At 37.4% G+C, this 24,798-nt stretch overlaps 1 protein-coding gene across 6 annotated transcripts in view; it reads left to right on the top strand.

Annotated features, from left to right (window-relative positions):
• Positions 1-24,798, top strand: part of LOC128143708 (sodium channel protein type 1 subunit alpha) — a 102,634-nt gene that overhangs the window by 32,584 nt on the left and 45,252 nt on the right. For 3 of the 6 annotated variants that reach the window (XR_008235855.1, XM_052791230.1, XM_052791232.1), the window contains exons 2-13: positions 446-764; positions 8,058-8,175; positions 11,462-11,552; positions 12,355-12,483; positions 13,184-13,275; positions 14,191-14,463; positions 20,045-20,108; positions 20,735-20,876; positions 21,027-21,233; positions 21,668-21,973; positions 22,696-23,076; positions 24,269-24,401. Coding sequence is in view for 5 of the 6 variants with exons in the window: in XM_052791230.1 (XP_052647190.1) it covers positions 498-764; positions 8,058-8,175; positions 11,462-11,552; positions 12,355-12,483; positions 13,184-13,275; positions 14,191-14,463; positions 20,045-20,108; positions 20,735-20,876; positions 21,027-21,233; positions 21,668-21,973; positions 22,696-23,076; positions 24,269-24,401 (2,203 nt within the window). In the remaining variant the exon portion in view is untranslated. Of the gene's footprint in view, positions 1-445; positions 765-8,057; positions 8,176-11,461; positions 11,553-12,354; positions 12,484-12,993; positions 13,086-13,183; positions 13,276-14,190; positions 14,464-20,044; positions 20,109-20,734; positions 20,877-21,026; positions 21,234-21,667; positions 21,974-22,695; positions 23,077-24,268; positions 24,402-24,798 lie in introns of all 6 variants that reach the window. The other 3 variants (XM_052791231.1, XM_052791235.1, XM_052791233.1) reach the window with 3 other exon arrangements.

Raw genomic sequence — 24,798 nt, forward strand, 5'->3', positions numbered from 1 at the left:
TTTTCGGATACTCTTGCTAAACTCAGTTGAAATTTCTGCATTAGCTCTGATGAACTGTGCTATTTGTAGTTACCAATATAATCCTGATTGATTCCAGAGGAGTGTGAGGTGATTTTAAGATAATTAGAGTTATGAGGAAAGAATGTATCTGATTGTTCTTAAGTATCATGCTTTTGCTTGTTTGGAGTAAAAGACCATTATAATCCTAGAGTTGAAAAATCATTGCAGTTTATATAACTAGGATAAGAGCCACACAAGTGCCTCTTACAAAAGTCAAATCACCATCTAAACTGCTTATTTTATCTTTCTTTATATAATTGTCAATACTGTGTATTTGAACGTTCCAACATAGCATAAACAAAAGCATTTTTAAATAAATGTAATATCTTTCTTACTTGGTGATTTTAACGTGTTTGTTTTAATTTTATTTTCTGCTTTCTTTCAGTATTTTCCTATGCAGAAGAATAAATGGTAATTAAAATGTGCAGGATGAAAAGATGGAGCAGTCAGTGCTTGTACCACCAGGACCAGACAGCTTCCAATACTTCACTAGAGAGTCTCTTGCAGCTATTGAACAACGCATTGCTGCAGAAAAAGCTAAGAATTCTAAACAAGATCGTAAAGACAATGATGATGAAAATGGGCCAAAGCCAAACAGTGATTTGGAGGCAGGAAAAACACTTCCATTTATATACGGCGACATACCTCCAGGAATGGTGTCTGAGCCCTTGGAAGACATGGACCCATATTACATCAATAAAAAAGTGAGTCTAATATCAATCCTGTTCATACGCCAACGTTTGGAGTGCTTTATCATGTTCATTTCATTTTCATGGAATGGGTCATATAGCTTGTTACTTCAGTCTGTTAATTTGCAACCGTGTAGAATATGTCACTCTAATAATGTGGAAACAGTTGAGCACTGCTAAAAACACTAGGTGTACAACAAGAGCAGAAAATGTTTGATGCCAGCGATACATACAAATTCCACCTTCCAGAAAGTTAGTAAATAAATAATTGATATCTTCTGGGTATAAAAAGTTGATTTAGCTAATGTATGTTTTTAGAACACATTTGCCCTCATGTGCCCTTGGCACACTGGTTCTCCTGCTTTATATAAGGAGGAATTTTTCAGTAATGTTATTATTAGAATTAAATTAATAAAATTGGCAATAAATGCAACATCATGACTGATTGTATAATATGGTTGTTAAATGGATGTAGCAAGGTATAAATAAATACTGTGAAAATCTAGGCTTCTATTCACTGCTCTCTCAATCATTAGCAAAGTGCCCACTGTCTTCTATGGTACAGGACAGAAACCATAATCCTTAATGGTTACTAACCTTTCATCATTTTCTTTTAATTTACATCAAAACTTATTCCTTTGATATAATTGAATTTATATTAAGGGAACATTTATATCAAAGCTGAAACATAGTATGTTGTCTTTGATTATAAGCAATATATAATACCTATACAAATGTGTATATGTAATAGATTACATACTTTGCAAACTTTAAAAAAGTTAATATATATTGAAACTGAGTACACCAACATGCCATGCTTTCTCTAAGGTCCTTCAGATTTAAAACTGACAGCAGGAACCAATGCATAACACATTTTGTTCCCAGAAATCTGCTTTGATAGCAAATGATTAGGAAATTTATGGAATCAATAGAGAAACACACAGATAAGCAGGAAATACCATAAAGAGAGTGTAAAAGTGATTTTAAAGTTTCTGGTGGAACTGGCCTTGAACAGCCCTGGAATCCTTTCAGGATGATTCTGTTGCACAGCCCATATGCAGCAGAAAAGGTTCATGGTTTATACTGATAGCTAGCTTGGGTGATACTTTAATTATTAGATACTGTGATTATGAAAACTCTGTAAATATGAAGACAGGAGTTATTTTGATTTTCACAAAGTGCTGTGTTCTAAGTGTCTTAGCTTGCTAAATTTCATGTGATTTATGAGTCCTATTTTGACAAGAGAGAAAATACTATGTGGAAGAACAATATTTTTATCTTTATTATTTGATGCCTCTGAAAGAGCCTTTATCTGCCATTCACAGTGTATGAAGATTTATCTTTAAATCACAGTTCTACTTTTACAAAGATAAAAGATGTGTTTCTATAAAAGCAGGCCTTCTAAAGTTCTGTACTAATTGTGTCTGTTTATGATACACAATCCCGTATAATTATATCCCTACCTGCCCACAGCTCATCCTGGACCTTTATAGTCAAATCAGTCTGTCTTGTGTGTCTTATGGTGAAACCAGGTACATGATAGGTATGACCTACACGTACGCTTCTAGGGCCCTTAGAAGTGGAAGACCCTTTCAGTCCCTTCACAGATGGAGCTGAAACCTTACTACTTCAGCCAGGTCTGATGACAGAGTTGCAAGAAATTGAGTGAAACCAGCTGAACATATTCAGCCAAGTTTCTATACTATTTGAAATGAACAATCTTTTTATTTGCACACTCAGCTTTTACGGGCAAGTCACATACCCACTGGGATTTTCTTCTTTGGGCTGAAGTCCACACATCCTCTCTATGCATGTGCTTTAATCTTCTACAAGACAGAAATAGAAACAGCCCTGTCAGTCAGAGACAAGACAAAAATTTCTCACACACTAAAATTCTCTCAATTTTTTCTTCCTTCAGTAGGAGGAAAATAGACTTTCCTAACAGGACTCCAACATCTATTTCAGTTTTACATCAGTAATTTGACTTTAAAATATCTAATTCCTAGAATTTCTTATCTAGCTGTATGTGAATTCTGGAAAGACTTTTTTCTCTTTTCATTTGTCTTTTAAGAGTTTGGTAGCAGCTGATACTCCTCCAAGTCTCAGAAGGAGAAATAGTTTGAGAAAAGGCAGAAGCAGGAGTCAACATCCCCAGGAATACATGAAGGACTCAGTGCTTAATGCATTTACCTCTGTACCATTTAACTTTTCAGCTTTCTCTTTATCCCTCTCTGAATTCCACCTTGTAAAGCCAAGGAGTCAATGAGCACACCCTCTCCCAGTGTAACTGTCTGACAACTGCTGCACGATGGTTAGAGATTTTATATTTCTGCCTGGGGAAACATCTATCTGAAATTATATCGATCTAATGAAAAACACTAGAATGAAGGAAAATGCTTATTTGCAAGAAAGGGCTAGGACAAGTGTATGGATTATCAGGTGCCACTGTTGCTTCAGACCTCTATTAAGATCTTTGCATAAACTATACCTGATTTATCAACAGAAACTATATCAATTTGGCTTCCAGACTTTCAAATAGGGAATAGAAGTGGTTACCTACAGCACTGATCAAATGATACTAATGAACATGGACACAGCATTTATTCAGGAAATCTGTACAAAAATTTTAGGAATATCTTTTTTATTCTAAATTTGGGTCATGAGTGAAATCATCCATCATTTGCCTTGTATGCAAGTATTGCATCCCACTCGCTGAGGGTTTTTTTCCTGTTTTTGTAGCAAGATTGAACAAGTTTACTGTATTTTTGCCTGCATTGAATGCTGAAACATCATCTAGAGTGTTTTACATTTCATCCTTGGGACTTTTTTCCTAAACAATAGGTTTGTGCATGCCATGATTTGATACAGTTTAATACAGAATAAGACAGGAATAAATAAAAGCGTTGAGCTGGTGTGAGTGCCTTAATTTGTGGATAAGGTAGCCCTGAGATGAAAAGTTAAAAATGGGAAAACCTGTTAAAAGAAACAAAACCAGATAGGTGTGCTAGTTTTATGGTTTTGTAACTGTGTTTCTATGCAAAACCTACAACCAAAGAGGACATATTCATGCCCAGTATTAATCTGAAGTTGAAAGGAAAAGGAAAAAAAATTACAACCACTGTTTGACAACAGAACAGCCCATTATAGCAAATTTACATACCTGATAGTATTATTGATTTACACTGTATCACAGATAGCCTGAATGCCAGCAACTGTACCCTTGGAACATAATTATTTTATTATAATATAATACAATACAATACCTGTTCTTATATACTTATGATTTTATTATAATGAAATGCTGCTGACTGTGGTAGTCAATAATGCTGGTCTTTAGAACTGTGAAGTTTAGCATCCTAAATGGTTGCAATGGTCTTTTTTTTTAATCCAAAACTGAGTAAAAATTAACTTGGTCTTTATCCATTTTTTGCGTTCCACTTCTGTGTAAGCGCAAGTCAGTGTGCTGCCAGTATAATAGTGACTGCCTGTGCTCAAGCTGCCAGCACAAAGGATCAAGGAGGTTCACATCACTGTCTATAGAGAAAGGATCAGCTGGAACCCCCTAAGATCCTGACCTGCAGGCATGCATCAAAATCTGGTCCACTTGGTTTCATACTTGAAGGGCTGGCTATTTTCTCTTGAACCTAGGCTGCTACATTAAAGAGGAGGGAAAGAATAGGTGGAACTAAGTGGGTCTTACTTCACTTTCCTCCTGCTATAATATAGATCTAACATTGTTGATTGCCACTCTATACCCTGCCTCTTGCCAGAAGGATGTTGAACGATGTCTGTCGGAAAAGGTGCCTCCTTTTTTCCTGGTGCTTGGTAATATCAGTCCCTAATCTGATCAAACCACTAGCTCCTGGGATTCCCAAACTTGTCTTGGGTTGCAGAAACAAAAAGATTCTGTAAAATTGCTTTACTTAACTTCATTACATTGGAAAAGGTGAATGCACTAGTGATTTTAGATATTTTTATAGTTGTAAGTGGAAGAATTTTTAAGGGAAAAGTTCTAGCAAAGCAAAAACTTAAGGTCTTGCTAGAAAACATGGTTTCAAAAGGTAACCACAAAACCAAGAAATGACAACTTCCAATATGCCATAAGTCTCTTGGTCTAGCTGCCCCTGGGGCTTTTCCCAAGAAGCTAAGGACCCAGCTCAACAATATGTCACTTCTTGCCTTTCAGAAGGTCCTATGAGGTTTTACATGGTGTTTATTTAACTGTAGGAAGTGGAAACGCAATGCAGTAGCAATCAGCCCGCTAAATGTAGCCTTCCAGAAACTACATTTAAAGCTAACTGGGAGGAAGGAGAGGGGAAATAATGTTTGAGGAACTTTTTGTCCTGGGGGGTTCTCGAAGACCATATCTTTGTTCAGTGTGGACTCTTCTTCCCTCTTAGCTGCATCTTTTCAAAATACTCCTCCTCCTTCTTTGCCCTGCTAAGAATGCAGTTTCTGGGTTTATATCAAACATGGCAGAAGTTACAGAACTGGGATTCAGGTTACAGATGCAAAAGCAGCAAATCAGGGACTTCTTTTTAGGGATTTCTTTGAATTTATATTCACACTTGAATACTTTGAGTGTGAGCAGGTTTCCTGACTTTATAAAACGATTAAAGCACTTTATAAAACCTAAGCCCCGAAAAGTATACATAATCCTTCATATACGAACATTAATCTTACAATTTGTTTAGAATTTATTTAGCCTTCCTCAGTGTATGTCTACGTTGTCCTGACAGCTTTGGGTACAATACTTCGTGTTCATCCACATTGCCTACACATTGGCTTGCATCTGGGTTCAGACTGGAGTGAGATATAGCAGGCTTATCAGGGAGAGAAGCTTATACAGGGATTGGCTATCAGCCGTTATCTGTATTTTTATGAAAATTCTTCTTCAGAGATAAGATAAAATTTTAGTTCACATTTAAGGCTAGAAGTCAGAGGACCAGCAGCCATTCTGAAGGCTCCAGTCACAAAGATGCTTTGAGCGAAAAATTAAAACTGAGGTAGGGAATTTATGTCTTGTTGGTTGTGCTTATGCAGGGCAGCAGAAAGTAGAACAGCTAAAATAGCAGCAGCTTCCAACTGAAACTGGAGCTGTGCCAGCATGCTGTTATTTTCCATAAGGCACGTTAGAGAAGAGATGTATGTTTAATATGCTTGTGTTCAAAGTTTTTTTTTTTAATGTAGGTTGACTAAATGTAGGTGGTGTAGTCTTAGATACAAAGTTAGTAGGGACTGTGATTTTTAATGTATTTTGTCAGTTACCTCATAGCTACAAAAACAGTGAGCGTGAGCTGGAGGCTTCTGAGCTGTGAGTCCTGGGGGCTGGGGACAGACCTGGGAGGGGAAACTCACCTTACCCCTTGGGGTGTCAGGCTTTAAAACATTGTGCTAAAAAATCATTAATCTGCTTGGTTGCTTCAGTATTTAAAATGAAAACTTCATTTAAGATCAGGTCACCTGCAGTTACACTTTGAAGGTTATTATTATCTGGAATCCATAACTGGAAGTGTAATCTGGAAACATTAACTCAGGCTTTATTCCACTGTCCTCAGCTTCATCCACAGTTTCTCCATTTCTGTGCAGAAGGGGGGAAATCAAATACATACCTTATACCATTTCTACACATCTTGGGTTTATACTCAAGACAATATAAAGTCCCTTACATGTGTGTGCCTTTCTCTTAAGGGGTTTGGTCCGTATAGGGAGGTGTGCTGTGTAGAGCTACGAGAGACAACAGCTCAGGAAAGAAGCCAGCAAGTGAGTTGGGACTGCGACAGCTTTTCCTCAGGGCTTAATCCCTGCTTCTCCTCTGCCTTCAGTACTTGGTATCTGTCACAGACTGGTGGAAACCCTCATCTCCACATCTCTCTCCACCTCCTGGGTGCTCCTAGATATTTGTATCTGGACTTCATGGTCCACACATACTAAGCTTCCCAAATCTAAGCAGACTGAAGAATTGTCCTTCTTGAACCTCCTTGGCATATTTTCTGTCTGCCAGCCTTCCCAGAAAAAGCCTTGTAGTCCACTTGCTTACAGTCTTGAAGCAATGCTCGACGTCACAAGCACCAGAAAAGACCAACATACCTTTTCCCACACTTCCACTGGCATTCTAGTTTACAGCTCACTTTGTCAGCAACATTACAAAAAACAAGGAGGATTTACCATAGCTTATTTACAAAATATACAACTCTGACAAAACAGCAACAGCAATTTTGGACATTTCTCTTGGGCAGATTCTTCGATACCTTTAATTCAGTTTGAATTTAGGCTATAATCCTTGCATCATCCCTTCCACTGCATGCAGCTTTTTTCTGAGTTCCTGAGCCTTCCTTCTGCAGTGTTTTTCATTCTTGTCTGATTGATCTTGCAGTTGAAGAGCACCCTAGTGCCACAAAGCAGCCTGACAGTCCACATTTCCCGTGCTGTAGCGTCAATGCTGTTGCAGCTGTGATGACCTACAGTGGAAGCAAAGCAATGTTTGTAGGGTTTGCTCTCGTACCATTTATATTTGGCTCACAGATTTATTTGAGAAAAATAGACAAGCTTTCAGCCTACAGTCTTCTACAATTCTCTGAAGTAAGGCTTGCATGCCTTTAAGTTTCTTTAAATTTGATAGGCTCTTTAGCTGTTAAAATTTAAATTTAACAAGTAAGTAAGTTCTGGAAAGTTACACACGTGCAAACCACAGTTCTGCAGGGAGGTCATCTGGGCTGTATCTCTTGCTCTCCTCCAGTAAGGCTTATTCAGATGCCCACAGTCTTCAGAGATCTACCTAATCATGGCTATATGTGTTACTGCTATTTCCCTCTCTCCTTAACACAAAGACCAAGAAACAGAGTAGAATAAAAAAAATCATCAAATGGGTAGTCTATTAAATCAGTTTCTATAAGGGTTTATCTTACTAACACATCATTAACATCCACAGGTAAGGTCTCCCTGCTTATGGTATTTCAAACAGGAAGAGAGAGTTTTCTATGGGAAAACATAAATAAAATTACAATTTTAGTTAATCATTTCTGCACCTTTTTTTACATGTAAATGTAACGTATTACTTTACCGAGGTTATTTAATGAAGAAGTAATGTAAAAACATTAATAAATTTAATTTAAAATCATATTTTCGTATGTCAGGTACATCAGGTAAGTATTGGAAATAAGTTTTATTTTAAAAATGGGTAGTGGTTTTTGTGTATTAGCTATTCAAAAAGTTAAAATTTTGCTGATTGGTCACTAGGAACAGTTTTAAAATGAGCATCTACAGTGAATACACACTTATAAAATGTCTTTTCTTTCTCTTTTTCAGACCTTTATAGTATTGAATAAAGGGAAGGCAATCTTCCGATTCAGTGCCACCTCTGCCCTGTACATTTTAACTCCCTTCAATCCTCTTAGAAAAATAGCTATTAAAATTTTGGTACATTCATATCCTTTTTCAATGGTTGTTCAAAATGTTACACACCAAAACTAAGAAAACTCATAACTCTATTTCATTGTAAATAAAGGTTTTCATAGGCTGTTAATTTTATTTTTATTTTACAGTGAAAGACTTACGGTAAGGTTTTATAAATACTAGAAAATATGTATATTTCATATAGATTTATTTTAGCTATTCTGTTGAATTTCAATACTTCTGCTGTACAAATCTGCAGATGGATTTAAGAATCCATCTTCATCAATTTTTCAGAAAAGTTTCTTCAGATTTATTTTAACATTGCAATTTTTTGCATCCCAGATTCTTTTTTGCACTGTGAAGCCTATTCATAAAATAATTACATCTTTTTTAAAAAAAAAAACAAACAAAACCCAAAAAACCCAAAACACTTTGTGCTCACAAATTCCAGAAGAGCTCTGAGTTTTGCAAGCAATTAGGTAGATATGCAGTTCCTGCTTAGGAACTGCTAGCTCAGGGGTATGTTTATATTGCCTTTTAGGGGTCCTTCTAGGGCCATCCTCAAGACCAGCTTTATAGTCTGTTGCAGCAGTGTGCCAGGAAGCCTGGTTCATGCATGCTGAATCTCACACTCCCAAACCTGCCCAGTTGCACCATAAGCCTCTGCCAAATTTAATACATTGCCAGAAAGCATAGGCAGCAGTCCTGCAAGCAGTTTGGAAAGCATCTGTATGTGCAGATGGTGGACAGATTGGGGGACCATAACTGACGGGATGGTGCACAAGGTAAAGTTTTAGACTGGCATGTGGGATTGGTGCCTGATGCTCATAACAGATTGATGGGAATTTCTAGCGGGTGAGGTTTTGGTGTGCTTTTCTTGCAAAACCCAAGGACTGGGAAAAGTAGTCACCAAATGAAAACTTCAGTGTGACAGCAAGAATCTTAACTGAACAGTTAGTCAAAGGCAGAAGTCTTATTATTAGAGACTGCTGGCAGAATCTTCTAGGTCTTTGGAAAAAGGAAGAAACCAGGCTGATTGCTGCTGACTCAATCAATGTTTTCCTCTGAGCTCCCTGGAAGTTAAAGCAGTGAGAGAAGGGGGGGGGAGGTGTCTGGAGAGGAGTCAGGGAGCAATTGGGGACAGTAGCTAAGGGACCTGACAGAGACCTGCAGGCACGGTGGTGGTGATGGTGAGAAGATGCAGCAAAATACTGTCAGACTGAAGCCTCTAATGAATGCTTATCCATTCAAGTTATAGACTCTGATTTACAATCCCTTCCAACCCTGCATCTGTGCTAGTTGTGGGTAATGTTTTTACTGGCATCCTGATTACTGCATTTGGTTTTGGTTTTAAGTTCCTCCTAATTGTGTTCAAAAAGTATCCAGCTGGTCTTGATGGCAGTTAGAACAAAAGCAATTCTAATCACCAATATGCAATTCCAATATTTCTCCTTTTATTAACTGATTGTGTGATCATGTAATTTAGGTCTATTATAGGAAGAAGTTTCCCTTCACTATATGGACTGATTTCTTTTCCAACCAGCCAACTATGGTATGGGCTATTTTTATCTTAGATACAGATGTAGGGGTTGGGGGGGGGGGGGGATTTATCATTTTATCTGTGGTCTGTGAGGGCAAGCATTGTAAGGCATTCTAATCATTTATTCTAAGCCACTGAACAACAGTTTTTACTGTACAGAGCTTGTGTGACAACATGATCTTCAAAATAAGTCACTTAATGAAAGATATCACAATATTCACTGCTGGTCAGGCATTTAGACAAAGGTCACCCACCTATCTATGGGAATCAGGCAGCTAAATCTTTCTCTGTGATTTGAATCTTTACTTGAAAAGATATGCCTTAGTTTGAAATGTTCAGCAGCGATGATCTTAATGTTTGCACCAATTTTCTGCAAAGTTTAGGCCGAGATGTTACTTCTCCTATTCCTCCCTCACCTAGAGTGAAGGGTTGGTTTTTGGGGGCGTGTTTTGTCCATGGTATAAAAATATACCCCAAACAACAAAATGCTATCTACTTGATTAAAAAAAAAAAAAAAAAAAGAAAGAAATTAAAAATCCTGGGCTCTTATATACAAGTTTATCTATAAGTGGCTTTCTTCAGTTTAAGCTAGCTTCTTTGCCAGTTATGTTGGTGCAACTATTTTTAAGGAACACATCATTTAGAGAGATTAGAGGAAAAATTAGTTAACCATTTGGCATAAAGGTGTAGCAGTTCTTACTTTTTTGCTGCCATCATGTGGCCATTTTGAGTCAGGTTTTGGTCTAGTTTGGTTACTTCAGTATTTCCAAATATTTGAATAATTGAGTTTACTTTATTGCCACGAAAAGGGAAAGACCTCACTGTTCATAGAGCCAGTGATCTTGTAAACCAAGAACATCGCATTGGGTGTAATGAAGCCCCAGTGGACTGTCCCACCTCCCTACCACAAGCCCCTGTGAGCTGTTGGTCTGGGTTCCATAGTCCCAGAATACCTAATTGTTCCTTGCTGGAACTCTAAACAAAAAATCATTTTCATTCTAATCTTCACCAGTTTTCCATGCTTTTCAAGCAATTGACCACAAGGTACTATTGAACCATTTTCAAATTATAGCATTGGTAGAACAAGATGCGTCTTTTGCTGCTAACGTGTTTTTGAGACAGCCCACATAGAGTATGGGAAAATTATTCACCTTAATCTGTGATCTCTCTATGGATTTCTGTTTCACTGACTGAAGCATGTACTGCTAAGCTAGTGACAAGGAAATATGGAATACAGTCACTTCAGCAATTAAAAACAGTATTCAGTGTTCTGTGTTTTTGACAGACTGGCTGTGCTGGGGTGGTGTGTGCTTTCTCTACAGCTCTGACTCATGGTAAATAGGATAAAGTTTTTTTACCTTGCATATGCCAGCTGTTGAGTTTAGTACCAAAACTGTAGAAGTGAAAGACTAACACTTATTCAGTCATGTCAGGTACTTAAGTAAAACCATATTCTTCTGCAAGTTATTTCGGTTTTGGCTGTTATTCATCTCACGTTCCCTCCCAGGCATGTGAGAGCCGTCTCCTTTGCCTTTCAGTACCAGCTGAAAGCAAAACATGAGGACATCAACAAATCAACATCAGACTATCAACAAATTAAGATTAATATTAAAGTTCAATGTGCTCAAGTGAAAACTACCAGGTTAAGCAAAATATACGTGCAATGTTTACCAAAGTCTGAAAGATTTGTGTAAGTGGCAATATTTTACTGTACTTAAGATACATGGCTGATGTGATATTGTATGAATTACTGTTGTGTTTTCCTTAACTACATCTACATTATTCAGCATGCTTATCATGTGCACTATTTTGACCAACTGTGTATTTATGACCATGAGTAACCCTCCGGACTGGACAAAGAATGTGGAGTAAGTTGCTTATGTTATTTAAAGATATCTTTGTTCCTTTAGGAGTCAGCATGACAGTAACTGCAGTCATGTGTGCTGGCAGGACCTATCATGAGACACTACTACTATTTCCTCTCTAAACTATGTAGAAATGTTGAATAATTGTTTCTATCTCCTTCTAGTAGCACGATTAAGTAGAAAAAATGAAAGTTGTTTACAGATAGCATTCTACTGAGATTCCACTAGTTTTCTCTCATCTTCACGGTTTAGCATCTACCCAATGTTTCTACCCCTTGTTTATGCTACTGCATTAATAGCAGAACCATGGCCATCTATTTGTACATGTCAGTTAAAGACAGCATATACGCAAAAGTATTCCTAAAGTGAGAATTCAGTGCATGCTTGCATTCTTCCCTTTTTAGAGTTAATGCTAGATGTTTTAGATGTTAGTGATTCAGACAGTATCCAGTAACTTATGCTCACAACTTTCTTGGTTGACAGTAACGGATCTAGTGTTGCATACTTTTAAACTGAGTGTCACCAGTGAATTTTTAATATATGTTATTTATTTGATGGATTTATTTGTTTTGATTTATGTACAAGATCAGGACTGCCGTACTTCAACAGCACGTCACAACAAATACATGTAAATACACAAGTATATATGATGAATATAATGCATTTTAGAAGAAATTACTTATTTACTGTATTTCTTTCCCAGTTTTGAAGTGAAAAACTCTTTCATTTGATCATCAGGTTTCTATCAGAATACCAATGGAAAATGTTGCTACTTATTTTGATTAAATTTTCCTATATTTTCCAGGTATACGTTCACTGGAATTTACACGTTTGAGTCACTCATAAAAATCATTGCAAGGGGCTTTTGCTTAGAAGATTTTACTTTTCTTCGAGATCCATGGAACTGGCTTGATTTCACTGTCATTACCTTTGCGTAAGTTTTTGTTTTTTGCTTTTTCTTTGAAAGTGAAGGGCAAAAAGGGCATGAAATTAGTATCGATACCTATCAACTTCATTAAATGGAAATTCTGTATGGATTTACTTTTGTCTAAAACACATTCTAAGATGCGTATTTTGATGTAAACATAAATACTGCAGAAGCCATTAGTACAGCTAGTATTAGAGAGGCTAATTTCATGTCCTGCATTTTTTTCTCTGAGCAGAAAAGGAGCATCCCTTTGACTTCATTCTCCAAACTTACCAATCTAGTCTAGATAAATTTTAGGCTTTCAAAGTTAAATCACTGTGATTCACTTCAGAGACATTTAATTTAACTGAAGGCTCTGAAAGCATATTAATACAAGGCAAACTGCAGTGAAAGGTAAACCTCTGACTGTTGCTATTTAATTTTTTGCTAAAAACGCCAAAGCGGTCTTGATGAAAGACCCAAGTAAGTAGCATAAACTTTGCCTAAATTCTGAATAACTGTGATTTAATCCTACAGGTATGTAACAGAATTTGTAAACCTAGGCAATGTTTCAGCTCTTCGAACTTTCAGAGTATTGAGAGCTTTGAAAACTATTTCTGTAATCCCAGGTAAGAAGTAACTGGTGTAAGGTGTTAGGCCCCTTGTACCTCCCAACTGTTCCTTTTTATCCTGTCATTGTGTTTGTGTGTGAACTCCCCTATTACAGATATGTGACAGAGTTTGTGGACCTGGGCAATGTCTCAGCGTTGAGAACATTCAGAGTTCTCCGAGCTTTGAAAACAATATCAGTCATTCCAGGTGAGAGCTAGGTTAAACACTGAGGCTGACTTTAATTCACTGAGACGGAATTCATATTTTTTAAACATAAGTCTTATTTCTTTCCACAAAAAAGCAGGAATCGGAAGATACTAGAATTCACTGAGATCTCTGATTCATTGCTTTTTAAAATGAGCTCTTTCCTCTTGAAATCAGCCTTTGAGTTTAACAGATTCTTGCATGAGACATTGCAGTACACAGTGTGTGTGGTTTGCATCGTATGATGTCAAGCTTTCTTCTCCACATTCAACGAATATCAGTAACCCTGAAGTTTTCTTACCCATGTGTATCTTACCTACATGATGTTATGTGGTATTTGTTCTGAATATTTGTGTCTAAAAAATAGAACTGTTCGAAATGTTGACTTAGTAAGAAGATGAAGGAATAAGATAATAAAGAACAGCATGGGCATCGCATGGGGGTTTTATTATCTTAAAATGCTATGATTTTCCAAACCATCTCCAGTTTTATAGCATTAAATTTTAATCCTATTTATTGTTGAACAGGCTTTTTACCACTGTCTTCTAAATCTAGTATGTTATAAAACTGATAGTAGCAAAGGTTTGGGGCAAGAGGTATTGACAAATAAAAAGAAAGAAGACTTTTATGTGAGATTCATATACAGCATGAATAAAAAAGTCACTTGTTTTAGCATTAAAACAAGTGTTTTGAAATATATGCAACTCATTCCATTCACAGTTTCAAATGAACATAAATTTCAACTATTTATTCATTTTCACAAGTGAAAAAGCTCTTCACAAAAATGTTATTTCACAGACATTACAATCATTTATTTGGGCTTCTGCATGAAATCTATAACTTTACTGGGAGACACTGTCATTTTTATGCTTTAAAAAAGTTTTGAACATCAGAATAAAAATTCCTTTGCATTTGCAGGCTTGAAGACTATCGTGGGAGCCCTAATTCAGTCGGTGAAGAAGCTGTCGGATGTTATGATCCTGACTGTGTTTTGTCTGAGTGTATTTGCACTAATAGGGCTGCAGCTGTTCATGGGCAACTTGAGGAATAAATGTCTGCAGTGGCCTCCAGAAAATTTTACTTTGGAAACAAATATTACTGCCCAGCTAAACAGCACCATAGGTGAAAATGGTACATTGGTTAATTCAACAGTGACTCCATTTGACTGGAAGGGGTACATTGAAGATGAAAGTAAGTATTGTCAGCATAATTCTTACCGAAGTGATTTGTGGCTGACCCAGTTCTTAGAAATAAGGAGGGGAAGGGATGATACATTTAGCTAAGACACAGCAGGAGAAGTGTTTTCTCTCTTTCTCGTATCTCTGCTCCAAAGGCCGGCATGGAAGAGGGAACAAGGAACATGGTATCTCTACTTGATACAGCTCTTTTTCTCAGCTTCCTCTGCGAAATCCACATCTCCCCTGAGACAGGAAGAGGTCCAAAGGAGTTCTTAAAGTTACTTAATAGTCTTAAACACTTTCCATTCCGATACTCCAAAGCAAGATCAGCAACAGATTGCTATGTGATTTCTGGCTATGTGATTTCTGACAGATATCAGAGGCTTCTGACATTCAGTGAGGACCCCAGTGATGGAGTCCTCAGTATTTTCACTATCTATCCATTCTTGTGCTTCACTATTCTTATTATTAGAAAGGGGGTTTTTAAGGTCTAACAAATTTTCCTGCTGCAATTTAAGCTCATTGTTCTTATCAACTTCACCACAGGCATCAAAACCAAATTATTCCCTATCATTAATCACTGTCTCTGAGGTATTTAAACACTGTTCTTATGTTGCCATGCCCTGTTCTGTCCTCTTTCAGTCTTCTTTTTATATTCTAATCAACCCAGATCATCAACCTTTTTCTCCTACAATTTATTTTCTAGATCTTGATCTCTCATCTGGATCCTTTCTTGTTCATAAACATGCTTCTTAAAGTGCAGTATCCTCATCTAGGCATTCCTCCTCCACATGAGGCATACTAAGTAGAGAAGAAGGATTATGCGGTAGCATAGTAACTTATACTTCTGGTTTATATATCCTAGGCTAGGGCTTGCTGTTGTTTACAATTGTAACTTCATTAAATCCTGTTCAGCTTGTGGTCTACCTGCTCCAGAATCTTTTACAGACTTTTACCTCATTGAGTTTCCACTTGTATTTGCACAGTTAATTGTTCCGGCCTGAACAGCACCCTATTTTTTCAGACCATCTCTCCAACTGCCCTGGATCTTTTAAATTGTAATCGTTTCCTCAAACTCACCACCATTCTTATCAGATTAGTATCATTTGCAAATTTGGTAAGCATTCTTCCATCATCTAGTTTAGTTAAAACCTTGAATAGCAGCAATCTCAGATAAACCTCTTCAGAAGTTGTTTTGATGCATCTTTCCATTTGATAATTTCCCAAAGTATGATTTTCCAACCAGTTTTGCTGATACAGAGCAGTCTGGCAAACTGAGGATAGATAAAGAAATGCATTTCAGTACAGTTAAATGTGAGGTTACAAACCTAAGCTCCCTATCCTAAAAATCAATGCTGCACAATTCATGTGGGGACAGGTTCACACGCATAAAGACTGTAGCTGGTGGCATACATCAGCTCTAACAGTGAAAGACACTTTTGGAGAAAAATAAGAACGAAAGGGGAGAGAGAAAGAAGAGGGAAGGGGAAAGGGAAAACTGACTACGGTGCCCAGATGCGAAGAGAAGTGGTGGGGTCCCCAGGTGAGTCTCCTCCCCTGGGTACTCTTTCCAGTGCAGCAGCGATCACTCCATCATACTTTTCCCATAGCAACTGTGTGTTTTTCATTAGCTTCTCCTCAAACTCCCTACAGGTTGTTCCTGCTTACAGTGCTATTAGCACTAATTGGAAAGCACTTTGATCAGGGCGGGTGCTGCACGGCTGGTTGGTTTTTAAGCTCGTACATGCATGTTATTAGATCACCTAATATAAACCAAAAGCTACAAGCAAGGAGTAGGAAAAAGGGGGAGAAAGAGGGGTGAATCTCACACCAGAGACAATTGCTTCCCATGAGTACCTGCTGCAACAGTAATGTGTTTGCAGGTGTAACGTCATGAGAATAAAAGCAGCATGAAAAACAGCATGAGAACAAAGGAAAAATAGTGCCACAGAGGCTCTGGAAAACACTGCCACAGCACCTTACGTAAATGGTTGCAGAGCTGCAGCTGAGAAACAGGATATAGAAATGCAATTGGAAAGCCCTTAGCAATAGAGAGGCTAAGGCACCTATGGCACTGTGGAACAGCCAAGACTCTGAAAAATTAATGCTAGAACTCTGCAGCCAAAAAGCTAAATAGTATCCTGTTCGCATAAATAAATTATTGGCCAGGAAGGCAGTGTTACCCCTGTATGTAACACTACTGCAGTTGCTACTGGAATACTATACAAAGTTCAATTTAGGTAGAATGTTGAAAAATTGGAGGATGTTCAGAAAAGAGCAGAATGATTAAAGGGTTGGAAAACATGCTTTATACCAAGATAGACCAGGAGCTCAACCTACTTAGCATATCAAAGGGAAGGTTTAAGGGGTGATTTGATCACAGTTGAGAAAAACCTCATGGGGAACAGAAATTTCATCATAGACATATCTTTGATCTAGCAGGCAAAGAAGTAACAGGTTCAATAACTGCAAGTCAGAGCCAGACAAATTTCAGATTGAAGTAAGACAGCTTCTAACTGTGATCACACAGCTGATCAATGACTATGATGGATTTCCATCTGAGTTTCTTAAATCAAGATGCAATCTTTTTGTGAAACTCACTTTACTTGAACATGTGAATTCATGGAGATCCCATGTCACAGGGTATAACAAAGTGTAAGCAAAGTTTAATGAAGACCTGACTTCAAGGTCAAACTTCATTTCCTGGCTTTTTAACCAAGAATCTATAAACTCAAGTTCTGATTTCATTTGATTTAAAGAAGACCTGAAGCCCCCTAAAAAACAAAGCTGAATTGAATTAGTTACAGAAGGTACTTCATTGAATGGCTACTTGAATCTTTTGTATATTTACATGGGATTTCATATGTATTATGAAATTTATAATGAAATTATGAGTCTTATTATGAAGTTAATAAGCTTGTCCTTGCTTACCAGCAGTTTCAAACAGAAAAATTATCTTCTCACGGCTTCCTGCTCTCTTTTTGCAGATGGGCAGACAGGATACAGAAATGGTTCTTAAACCAGCTGTCTCACAGGGCAATAAGAAGGGACTTACCTGGAACTCAGAGCGGTGCAATGGCACTGCCTTTTGTAGGAATTATACAAGTTTTTATGCCAGTACTTGTGTGTACTATGCAAAAAAGGCATGTAAGCCCTAATTTTGCCACTGAGCTCATTTTTGGAAATACCATTTAGCGAGACTTTATGTAAGCACACCTGGCATTAGTGAGTCAAGCACTCTTTTTTTTTCTTTTTTCTTTTTCCAAGATAGCAGATCCAATAAACTTAATGCTAGATAAGTTTAAGTTTATCTTGGCAAGTTTGCCATAAGCAATTTTTTCTGGGAAACAGCATCTTACAATCTGTTTTGTGGAATAACAATTATTCTCAGTCATTACCCTAGGTTTACCCAAACAACTGTAAATTCCCTTGAAGTAAAGTGCTCACCTACCAGGGTTTTTTTCCCATTTCCCAATCAAATAAACAGGAGCCAAACATATACCTTTGATGTAGTGAGGGGCTTTTCACATTATTTGGGTAAAATACAATTCAGAGTTTTGCATCTAGTTAGAGACACATGCGTATACCGCTGAGCTTGTGTTGCTGTAAGAACTTCCTATCATGATAATATTTTGAGCGTTTGTCACGGCTGTATCAGTGCACTCAGAGAAAGCCTGGGCAGCTATTATTTCTTGCGGAGCTGGCAAGTACAGCATGCTTACAGGGCATATCTTGTCTGAACCACAGAATTTTAATACAGACCCTGTTTTAGTGGTTCAGCTCAACTGATGCAGTACTGATCATGACTGACTGCTCCATGTAAACTATATCAAGTCAGGTTTGTGTTCTTCCCAACCAGCTGTTATGTTCCAGCATGTTTTAATCGTGATTAGCTGACATAATGCAGAATAAGGTTTGCTTCATCAGGGTCAGCTGTGGTCAGCATCATGTCAGCTAACTTTACTATTTACAGCTGTGTTTCAGCACAGTGCAGTTCTGCAATGCACACCAGCCCGGAATGACAGCGGCCGCACATAGGATTGTGCACTTTGTACAGTACAGAAGATTATACCCTGTAAGTCGCAAGTGTATCACTAGACACTGAAATTGAGTCCTTCACAGAGTGTCAGAACAAGGTCTACGTACAGCTTAAAACCTAACTTTTCCAAATGGTGACTCTTGCTTGGAGAGATGCAGCTGGCTGGGTGCTGGGTCCCTCCTGCAGCAAATCAAGGTGTTGAGCCAGTAGTTTGTGACACCTCCCCAGACTCAGAATTCATGAGCTTCTGTAGTAACCCTTGTTACTTGCACAGCACAGCCACCACAGCCACAGTCAAGTTTAAACTCAGCTGCTCTGGTAGTGTTTGAAATGAGATCATTTTAAGGGAATCTAACAGGCCAGTCCAATGGAAAAGAAATCCAGCGCAGGGTTTAAATCTTCTCAGGAAGCAAAAAAAAGTACCACCTTAACTCCGAAGCTGCTGTGCTTCAGAAGTATTGGAAGCTGGGGAGGTGCTCAGGGGAGTATCGCCGTGTCCCTGCCCTGTCCTTACAGACATCCTGAGGCAACGCTTTTGGTCTCCATCAGAAATGGGATACTGGGCTGCATGGTCTGACCCTGTATAAATTGCATCCTTAAGCCTGTGACCAAATGGGAGATCGTTACTACAGGAGGAAGCTCCTCCTGTCATAATTTTTCCAAAATCAAGGCCTCTGCTTTGAGGGGAAAACGCAAAGCACTTCTCAAGGATACGGTCAAAGTGAATCATAATAAGCACAATGTTTTGCGCATCATGTCTTTATTCTTCTAAGGATAGAACAGGTCAATGCCTTTGTTGTTTAAACCACCTAAAATGTCCTTTAAATACGGGATTACTATAAAGATTATGGGATGGTTGGCTACAGGGTGATTTGGTGGAACTTACCCAATTTTTCTTTCCTAAGGTGATCAATAATTTCATCATATACTCATAAAATCCTACCTACGCAAGTTGGTGACTGTTGCAGTAATTCCATCCGAGTTAAATTTAGATGTATACCAGGGCCTTCATGCCAATCAGCCGGCTAATTGCAGCGTGTATGTACCTGTAACAGTTAGAGCCGTTGGCAGCTGGCTGGTTTTTTGCAGAGCTCACATGTTAAATAACTGTCATAAGTCTTTGTAAGTGACAAACTGGAACCCTTGGCAATACTGATCAGAAAGTTTGAAATAAATTATTGGTATTTTTTTTCAGATACAATTTAATTATTGTAATAAATAACTGTACAATATAATTTCACAAATTGCGATTTAGTTCAGTGAACAGACTGAAGAGAGTATTGCACATTTCATCCACATCCAGCAGCATTTGACAGGATTTTTAGTACATTTTGGCATTTTAACAGTAAGTGCTGTGAGTGATAGCACTTACTGCAATTCATATTGTCATTTACTCTAAAGTTATTGTCCTGCTGAAAAAAATAATACTGCTTGTTTAAAATTGCATCTGAAATCACCTTAACACTTTTAGAGTGGGACTATTTATTTCATAGAGCTGTAAGAAAACTTTCATATTCAGAATTTTATAATTTTTTAAAAATTCTTTTCTAAACAGGTCATTTTTATTTTCTGGAAGGGCAAAATGATGCTCTGCTTTGCGGAAATAGTTCTGATGCTGGGTAAGACCAACTTTCATCATATTATTGCACTGTGTACAAATTAGATAATTAGATCCATGTTCTTTAGATGTGCAGTTGGAGGGGGGCTATAGTTTGAGTGACTACTTTCTTTCACATAAGAAATGCTAGGATTTTACACTGCAATGAGGATTTGGGTTTCTGGTCAGAGCTCAGTGGATGGGTTAGATGAGCTTAGTCTGCATGAATGAATCAGTAATTTGATATTAGAGTAGCTCCTGCCTGGATGAGAAGTAACAGACACAGCAGCTGGAAAATGCATGTTATTTCACAGTTCCAGCTGCACATATGAGTACTAACAGGCTCAGACAATGGGGAAAACACTGATATTGACATTAACGTTACAACATTAAGAATTAAAGAAATTATTTGGAAAATTATGTTTTAGAAGCTTAGATTAAGCTTTTGACACTAATTCTTATGTGCCTTTCCTGCTCAATTTTTCTAGTGTCCTTTAAAATAATTTTCTATTAAAAATCACAACTGCTATTATTTCTAGTCTGATTATCTAAAGAAAAATCCTCTTTTTAATCCCAATCTTCTCCTGGACATTCCAGGTGGTAATATTAAAATAATTATATAAGGTAACACCCAGTTTGTCTTTGCAGGCAGTGCCCAGAAGGATATACATGCGTGAAAGCTGGTAGAAACCCCAATTATGGCTATACAAGTTTTGACACCTTCAGCTGGGCTTTCTTGTCACTATTTCGCTTGATGACTCAAGACTTCTGGGAAAACCTTTATCAACTGGTGAGAATTTTTTAATGCAAAATAGACTAAATATGTTTGTACTAATAATGCAAGAGGCCTAAAATCAATTTTCTTATCTTAATATTAACTATATGAAAAACAGAGATTTTGTATACCTATTCTTGCTTATAAATGTATTCTTATTTCCAGACGCTGCGGGCTGCTGGGAAAACATACATGATATTTTTTGTTCTGGTGATTTTTCTGGGCTCTTTCTATCTGATCAACTTGATCCTGGCTGTGGTCGCCATGGCCTACGAAGAACAGAATCAAGCAACCATGGAAGAAGCAGAGCAGAAAGAAGCAGAATTTCAACAGATGCTGGAACAACTGAAGAAACAACAAGAAGCAGCTCAGGTATAATTTATGGTGTAGTGATGCAGAAGTGTATGGAAATAATTTTACCCTGTTGGGCTTTCAATAACAGAGCTAGCTTAGAGATACTCTATTCTGCACTAAAGACATTGTACTGTGAATGAGCCAGCCATAATCAAGAAAGAATATTCAAAACTAGGTATACATTATTCATTATGTTTTTCTTAGTCTACTGTCATAAATACAGTCTGTTAGGCTTCTGCATTTAAAAACTACTCATGAAAGATGGAAGAAGGCTATGACCAACATATATCTTGAGTCCATTGAGTGATAAAAATTAGAAAAAATTAGGGAGAGGATATCCTATGAAAAGTGTTAAGATCCAGTTTGGACTAGAAAATCTGTATAAGTAAATTTAAAAAAACCATGATGGCATGGTTTGCTCAGTGACACAAATTCATTCTGTAACATGGCAGGCAGCAGCAGTGGCAGCAGCAGCAGTAACAGCATCCGCAGAGTCCAGGGAGCCCAGCGCTGGGGGAGAAGCAGGAGGGCTCTCAGAAAGTTCCTCAGAGGCATCAAAATTGAGCTCAAAGAGTGCAAAAGAGAGGAGAAACAGAAGGAAAAAACGAAAACAGAAAGAACAGTCTGGAGGAGAGGAAAAAGACGAAGATGAATTTCACAAGTCTGAATCAGAAGACAGCATCAGAAGGAAAGGTTTCCGATTATCTTTTGAAGGCAATAGACTGACATATGAAAAGAAGTATTCTTCTCCACATCAGGTATTGCATATAGTTATTTTTAGTAGAAGCATACATTTAAAGCATCATCGGCTGTTACAACCTATGTACTGTAATATGACCCTACTGCCTAAAGAAAGGAAACACTGCTATTTTCATTAAACTTTATTATTGTTGCTAGTGCTTGAGAGAAAGTGCTGTAGCTGCTAGATTGTCTTGTAAAAAAACACAGAGAATTAAATGTAACCTCATATCTCTATTCTTGTAATAGGGTTGTTTAAAAATCATATTAAAATATTCTCTGATTGATTTGGGGGGGAGGGTAGAGTGACTATATATTACCTAGACTTATTAAAGTGCTACAGTATTTTTCCATTATGATAGCCTCATATTTTCCTCCTGCTTCAATGATGTTTGGAGGCTGGTTCAATATGTGCAGGATGCTGCATACATGAAAGAACGTGCATGTATAGACTCCCTTTTTTTTCTTGATGGGTATTGTGCAACTATTCTACTCAGCAGCTCTAGCTGACATTGGGAGAAAGGAGTGCTCAAAATTGGTTTTGTTTAAGAATCCATGAACAGTGGTATTTCTATCTGCAAAATACACATATAATGAAATACACGCAAAAATTTCACAGCGGCATTTAGCTTCTGGGAAAAATGGTTACTCTTATTTAAGAAAAAAACTGCCTACGCTATCCTAATAACAACGCTAACTTTGAAGGTTTCAGCTAATAATCACAAATTTTATTTGCCTGCAGTCTTTGCTGAGCATTCGCGGCTCCCTGTTTTCCCCAAGGCGCAACAGCAGAACAAGTCTTTTCAGCTTCAGAGGTCGAGCAAAGGATATCGGATCAGAAAATGACTTTGCCGATGATGAGCACAGCACTTTTGAAGACAACGATAGCAGAAGAGATTCTCTCTTTGTGCCGCGCAGACACGGTGAACGGCGCAACAGTAACATTAGTCAGGCCAGTAGGTCATCCAGGATGCTGGCAGTGTTTCCAGTGAATGGGAAGATGCACAGCACTGTGGATTGCAATGGGGTGGTTTCCCTGGTTGGTGGACCATCAGTTCCTACATCGCCTGTTGGACAGCTTCTGCCAGAGGTGATAATAGATAAACCAGCTACTGATGACAATGTAAGAAAGTTTTAAATAGCTTAGGCATGGTGGCCTTTTCTTACTGCACCAGCCAGTGTTTTCTACAGAATGGAACCCTTGGCAATGCTTCCTGGTTGGTCAAGCTGTGAATGCTCCTGCATCTTGTAAAATCTTTAATAAATAAAACAGCTAAGATGATAGGTTTGCAACCTAAGCATTTACTTACAAATACTCTCATAACTAACAAATGCAATTCGCAGTTTCCAAGTTATAAAATATTAACTTACTTACACATTCATAAAAGCACTATGCTTTTCTGTATTAATGTGCTATACTTTACATTTGCTGATCTAAAGGTCTATCTGGCTATGGTCTGCAAAATCATAGTTACTATGCAATTGAAAATAGTATAAAAAAATGTTATAATATAACTGCAGTCAGTATGATGCTGCTATTATCACTTTATCAAAATTAGCATTGTTCGTTAATTTTGATAACATTCTTCCTTATCAGCCCTGTTGAAAATGTAAGGAAGTTGTCAATTCTTTATTCTCTTTCACTTCTCATTCCTATATATTTTCCATCCGCTGCTGGTGCAGTTCTGTAGTGTAGATAACAAACGGTTCATTGGAAGATCACATTTCAATACATACTTCCAAAAATACAAATGTCTGTGTGAACATACGTGCAGCACATATTGCTGCCATTCTCTTACCATATACAAGGTAAGAGAAGACATCTCAAAAAAATTTCTTGCTTAGTTCAAAGTTGTCTACTCACATTACTAAAAAAATACTAGCATGAGGAAGCATGAGGAAGTCAGACTTTTCTTACTTGCTACAGTTTGCCTAGGGGAAAAGACTATTATGTTACAAAACCCAGAATATTCTGTCAGCAGGAGCAAGGAAAAAAATTACTGTTTGCAAAAATTTAATACAATATTTTGAACTCAATCCTTTTCCATTTATTTAAATAATTTTTCATAGCTTGAAGGAAAGAACTGTGAAAGTTAGGTAAACGAACTCTCTCAGTCTTGAACAGTAGGTAACTATTGCCTCATTCCTTTTAAAAATTATTTAAAAGATACTAAAAAGTAATAAAAGTCTGACATGATAATAATTGAAGTGCACGAAGCACGTATCCAAGCGAAGACATTAATAACAGGGTTCTATATAGTATTTGCTTATCTCATTTCTCCAAAATTTCTCACCTATTATTGTTCTCTGTATAGGGCACCACTACAGAAACAGAAATGAGAAAGAGAATATCAAGCTCTTTTCACGTTTCTATGGACTTCCTGGAAGATCCAGCTTTAAGGGAAAGAGCGATGAGTATTGCTAGTATCCTCACAAACACTGTGGAAGGTGTGTGCTATGCATAGCTTAATATTTAATACCTGTTTTTTCCAATGGACTTCAGAAAAATTGAGTTGAAACTTAAAAACTGATTTAAACTAGCCTAATTAACAGATGCAATCCCACAAACAGACACATATTTATTAGGAAACCTAAAGTTCTTTATTCATTAAGGTTATTACATAAGTAAGCATTAAAGTTATTACATATGTAAGCATTTCTATCTCATTGTTTTGCCACCACCTACCTCCTGTAGTCATCAGAACTACAGAATTATGTTTGATGGTCATAACTGAGTGGATGCTTATGCACAGTAATTAAAAATATATTATTGCACACAAGAAGGCCACTGAACATTTTTCAAATATTGTTTAAAATATGTACATATTTTTAGCACTTATATTTA

Source organism: Harpia harpyja, chromosome 7, assembly GCF_026419915.1.
Source record: "Harpia harpyja isolate bHarHar1 chromosome 7, bHarHar1 primary haplotype, whole genome shotgun sequence".
Taxonomy (NCBI): Eukaryota; Metazoa; Chordata; class Aves; order Accipitriformes; family Accipitridae; genus Harpia; species Harpia harpyja.